Raw genomic sequence first — 6,054 nt, 5'->3', positions numbered from 1 at the left:
GTAATCACTTTTATTTCCCTTTGCCCATCCACAGCTTTTCAAAACCAGGACATTTTTTAAAAATAATCAAAAATATTAAATGGTACTTCTTGTTGGATGCTAGAACATGAAACTCATTCAATTGTTAAGGAATGATGCACAACATAATCCTATTTTTGTGAAGAATGCATTTTTCTGGTTTTGAAAACAGTCAAAAATATTCGAGGAGATAATCTCTTGGAAGGACTGGTGGGTGGGTGGGTGGGGGTTGGAGGAGTATGGGAGGTGTACTAATGAATCACAAATGGTTTGCTTTGCCTTAGAAGAAAGTCTTGCATTTATATATCACTTTACAAGAGCCCTGGACGTCTCAAAGCATTTTACAGCCAATGAAGTACGTTTGAAGTGTCGTCACTGTTGTAAGAAATGGCAAAATGACTTTTTTTAAAAAAATACTTAAGAACTATACAATGCATTAAATCACAGGATGATCTATCTTGCCTGTTCATATCCATAAGGCCTCTGTTGCTGAGCTGAGGGCCCTGGCTGAGCAGTTCTGTAACTTCCATATTGCTGTCCCTGTCCCTGTTGGTAACCTGGATACTGAGAAGCGGCTCCCTGGGTTGGACCTGGAATTTTACAGCATGCTTTTAGTAAGACAGATGACTCCACAACATCCTTATTCTTGTTTTTAAATTCAGAAATCACAGGAACTGTAGAGTTACATTTTTAAAGGAATATACCATTGGTGATTGCTATGAAAAAATAATCCTACAATGTATCAAATTAACATTCGAGTATGTTTGGGTCCTTACATCATATCCACAAAAAACTGCGGTGTCTCAAGCGGGCATCAGGTATCACATAGAAATCTCTCATGGCTTTGAAGGGCACCACACCATGTGGTGTGGCACTGAGCCATGCAGACCAAGTTGGTTCCAGGTTCACTGAGGAACTAATCTCAACCATGGCAGAACAGGGGTGCTACTATTGGGCTCAGCATTTTCAGGCTTGGAAAAGAAGAAAAGATGAGGACACCTCAGCCCTGGTTTTAATGGTCCTTTTGATCTCTTAACATATCGACATTTGAAATAATTGTAGTACTGTTTACCGTACTACCTTCAACCCAGGAGTTAGGAGATAAAAACATATTTAGCAGTGAAGTTCAAGCTTACATTGTGCACTGAGTGTATACTAGGTTTCATTTTGAGTGGAGATTATCTCAAAAAATATTTATTGCATGGCTGAACATTTTTCTCAGTAGTGATTAGAAAAATTGAAGGGACTTGTAAAGTACAATTTATATAGCAGACCTCAAAGTTATAGAAAATTTTAGGTTAACTTTTTAATTCATCTCCAAAAACTTTTCACTACATGCCTGAATCCTCTGGAGTTATTAGACAATTAGTATGTTTACATCATTCTTGTTAGCAGGGGTGTAGTGCTACTGGAGCACAGATCCAGAACCTCCAATGTAAAGGCTTTAATTTTCACTGCTGGGTGGTAAACTCTCCTTTACTGATTGGCCATCTGTTATACGCCCCACTTGATTTTTCATTCCACTGATCTCAGTGCAATCCACTCCATTAATTGTCTGACTGGATTTTCAATCTGTTGAATTTAATTCTCACCGCCTCCAATATTGAAGCTACTTGTTTCTAGGAGTAACACATGCAGGGCGATGTATCTCATTGATGGCAACAATCAGAAATGGAGGTAAGTCCGCTCGCAACCACATGGGGCTGCGTGACTTGTGACGCAGAGGCAGCCAGCACGAAGACCATGTCGAGTGAATTCTACCTGCATTATTATGTGGGGCACAAGGGCAACTTTGGCCACGAGTTCCTGGAGTTTGAGTTCAGGCCAGTTGGGTAAGAGTTGACCAAGACCTCACGCTGCTGCTGCTGAATGCCTCTGAGTCAATATGCAGCAGCAGCAAGAGCCTTAACCCTCCTGTACAGCTCCCTGCCTGTAAAAAAAATACGGACCTTACTACTCCCTGCACACAGTTTTCTTGTAAAGAGGCATTTCAGGGTCTTTGAAACTCAAGGTTCCTGGGATCTGAAGCAGCATCAATCCCTAAACACCCTGCTACGTTTTCCCACTGAACATTAATTCCTTGGCTGTGATGGCCTGGGGATGTGAAATGCAGTGTGGTGCTTGTATTCCCTACTGGCAGCTTTACATGGAATTTACAGCACAGAAACAGGCCACTTCATCTATGTTGGTGTTTATGTTCCACACAAGCTTCCTCCCACCCTTCCTGATCACACCATCAAGGTATCCTTCAGTTTCTCTCTTCCTCATGAGTTTGTCAAGTTCCTTGAATGTATCTATGCTAGAATCATAGAATGGTTACAGCACAGAAGAAGGCCATTCAGCACATTGTCTCTGTGTCAGTTCTCTGCAACAGCAACCTCAGTTAGTCCCACTCCTCCACCTTTTCCCTGTAGCCCTGTAAAATCTTTTCTCTTCAGATAATTATTCAGTTCCCTTTTGAAAACCATAACTGAATCTGTCTGCACCACACGCTCAGTCAGTGCGTTCCAGATTCAAACCACTTGTTAAATAAAGAAGCTTTTCCTCATGTTGCCTCCAGTTCTTTTGTTAACCACGGGCAGAATATTGACCTCGGCAGGTGGGCGTGCACCCAACCCTGCCGAGTGTAAAATGACGCACATTGACGTCAGGTGAGCGTCCCACAATATTTCATTCGGCGGGCACGCGCCAGAGTCGGCAGCCCGCCTGCCGACAATTAAAATGCCTATTTAGGCCATTAAAAAAGGTAATTAAATTCAAATTTATGCTGCAAGGCCAAGCAGCCTTTGCACTTCTTAGGAAGCTTCATCCACGGGCGGGATGAGGTTTCCTAAAGCAAATAAAAATAAAATTAAAATTTCACACTTGAATTAAAAGCATGACCCTGCTCATGTAACAGAATCACATGAGGGGAGATGTTTTGTGACATTTTTATTCTCTTCATTTTTTTTTAAACAGCACTTCATCTCCCTGAGGCAGCTTCGTGCCTCAGGGAGATTGAAGCGCTCTTTGGCGCACATGCGCTAAGTTCACGCTGGCCTGCTCGCCCTCCTCCCCCACCCACACAGGCAATTCTCCTGACCGGCCCCGCCCGCCCCCGCTGAGCACCCCCGCAAAGGGCAAAACCTCACCTTAGGTTCTCGACCTTCTGCCGATGGGATATTCTCCCCATTTACTCAATCCAGACCCCTCATGATTTTGAACACGTCTAACAAATCTCCTCTTAACTTTCTCTTCTCCAAGCAGAATAGCTCCAGCTTCGCCAATCTATCCACATAACATCCTTGGAACCATTCTCATAAATCTTTTCTGCACCCTCTCTAAAACCTTCGCATCCTTCCTGTTGAGGCTGAACCACTGTTAAACGAAGGTTCATAATTTACTTGCTTTTGGACTCTGTGCCCCTATTTATAAAACCCAGGATTCAGTATGATTTATCTCAAGCTGCCCTGCCACCTTCAATGATTTATGCACATATATACCCAGGTCGCTCAGCTCCTGCATTTCCTTTAAAATTGTACCCTTTATTTTATGTCACTTCTCCTTGTTCTTTGGCAAAAATATATCACTTCACATTTCTCTATATTAAATTTCATCTGCCACGAGTCCGCCCATTCCACCAGCCTGTCTATATCCTCTTGAAGTCTATCACACTCTTCCTCACAGTTCACAATACTTCTAAATCTTGCATCATCTTCAAATTTTGAAATTGTGCCCTGTACACCCAGGTCTAGGTTATTAATATAAATCAGGAAAAGCAGTGGTCCCTCTAAAGACCATCACCCAGTCAGAGGTAAGTAAAGTCTTCTGTATTGCATGTTTTGAATAGGCTTGAATTAAATAATTAAACTGTTGCATTATGAAATTCTAGCTATGCTATAGACTAATGATTCAAAATACCACATGGTTCAAAATAAAATGCCTACCAGCACTAATATTTTTCACATAAAAAGTATTGTTTTACTGACATGTGGGGATTCAAATGATTAATACATAGGAAAGCAATGTAATAGTAGATTTAGAAGTGATATGGCCAACAGATTTTCTTAGAACTCTGGCACCTCAACATTTGGCACTACACCCCTGCTTATTAGGGGTCTTTGTACTTTGAGACAATGTTCCATAGATTATCGGTTGTGGATATGGAGGCACTTGAGACCAATTATGAAGCTTGACAATGACATCCTAGTTAGGCTAAATGTCATTAAAGTTTGGATTAAAACAAAAATCAAGTGTTGATATTTCTACATCCAACTCACATTCCGAGGCATACTAATCTGAATATACCTACCAATCATGCTGGAGAATTTGTTTAGAAGCAATGATTTTCAATTGCAGCATTTAGCTTGGTGCTGGGTGATAATACTATAAATTTGAAAGTTTTTTTTTAGGAGAAATCAAAAGTCACTACTATGTCCATAAAAAAAAACTTATAGAATCAAGACACCTTTTCCATGGAAAATCATTTTTATTGTTGCCAACTTCTGGCCCAGTGTTTCAGAAGTCTTTGCCTTTTCTATGTTAAGCCAAAATCCCTTTAGCATACAATTATCAATTATCCAGCCTCCTTTTTGTCATCTCCGTTGAAGATCTAATTTTCATCAAGGGATGAATCTCAGTTGACAGCACGTGTTTTGATGATAGATGGAAGCAGACACCTGGTTATGTGCTCCAAATAACAGTTCATTTGTGTGGCTCTTGATCTCACCTATATGTTATTTGCATCCCTTCCTCCAGTTGCATCTAGACGGCCCAGGCGGGCTAGCGAAAGGGAGAGAAGTGACAGAGGCAGAGATCAGATGGTCTCAATCTTGGTGACAAAGAAATCTGTGCTCCCTCACATTTGTTGTTGGAAGTGAGGAACAGGGGAGAGGGGCTCCAGATGACAGTTTGCAGTAGAGAAAAGAATTTGAGGGATGCCCTTTCATTTCAAGTTGATCCTGGAATAGTGAGCGGTTTTCACAAACAAGAGCAGGACTAAATAGAGCTTTATGTGGTCCGATCAGATCTTGCAGTGAATGACTAAACCATTTGTCTGCCTCATCTGTTCAAGTCTACGTGCCTCGGTCTTAGGGAGCAGAGAGGAGGGCAGGGGAACAACCAGGGTGAGAGGGGGGTAATGGTTTTTATTAAACTGCTGTTTTGATGTTAATGTAAGCAAGTTCAGATGTGCAGACATGAATGTTGCGACAGTATAATCCATGAATCAGGTGCATTAGAGCATGAGATACATGGGTTGAGACATGTTCGGTTGTTGGTAAGCTCAGACAAGATAATGCCAGCAAAACAATGCAATTCCGCCAGCTGTATTTGCAATCCACAATGTCAGACCAGTGAATTGCACCCTTAAAATGCATAGTTATAAGATCAAGCCAGTCTGGTAACTGCTGAACTGATCCAAACATCTGTCTAGTTTACTTGTTTTGGAAATTATGGTATGACAAAAGGTCAGTTAGAATATCATGCAATAACTACAAATTATATGTTCTGAATTCATCGCTAGCTTTTTTTTCTTGCTCTCACCGTATCCTTGTTGCTGTCCTGGGTAGCTCTGCTGGCTGGGATATTGCTGCTGGGAATAGGTTTGCTGCTGGGCTGGTCCCTGCTGGTAAGCAGTCTGCTGTTGAGTGTACTGGGAGTTTCCTAGAGATAAATGATGAAACAGGGTGTCAGACTTATTGTCCTTACTAACAAAGAACCAATACATGGTCCTTAAAATTCTCCAATAATTAAAAGGACACTTTCATTCTTGAACCAAGCCAAGAGAAATTCTGAGGTACAACAATGTAGATATCGCAGCTTCCAATTGCCAGTGACCTGTTAGAAAGGGTTGGTTTTTGCATATCAGGTAAGGACAGTATCAGGCTCAGCTGTGGAATGAATCACTTACAGCATTCATTGACGTGTAATATACAGGCAAGATATGCATTGATACAACACTATGCCCCACCCTCAAAACAGCAGCCACTAATGCACCTGTGAGAATATTTCCCCACTTTCTTGGACCTAAGGCTCAATTTTAACTCTATACAAGTG

The 6,054-nt window shown here is 41.4% G+C and overlaps 1 protein-coding gene across 1 annotated transcript in view; it reads right to left on the bottom strand.

Annotated features, from left to right (window-relative positions):
• Positions 1-471: 471 nt before the first annotated feature.
• Positions 472-6,054, bottom strand: part of LOC121287305 (calcium-responsive transactivator-like) — a 46,121-nt gene continuing 40,538 nt past the window's right edge. Inside the window, exons 9-10 of the mRNA XM_041205072.1 lie at positions 5,542-5,661; positions 472-608 (exon numbers count right to left, since the gene is read on the bottom strand). Of these exons, the coding sequence (XP_041061006.1) occupies positions 472-608; positions 5,542-5,661 (257 nt within the window). The remainder of the gene's footprint in view (positions 609-5,541; positions 5,662-6,054) is intronic.

Source organism: Carcharodon carcharias, chromosome 14 (genome assembly GCF_017639515.1).
Source record: "Carcharodon carcharias isolate sCarCar2 chromosome 14, sCarCar2.pri, whole genome shotgun sequence".
NCBI lineage: Eukaryota > Metazoa > Chordata > Chondrichthyes > Lamniformes > Lamnidae > Carcharodon > Carcharodon carcharias.
This window is presented reverse-complemented; position numbering and strand designations above follow the sequence as displayed.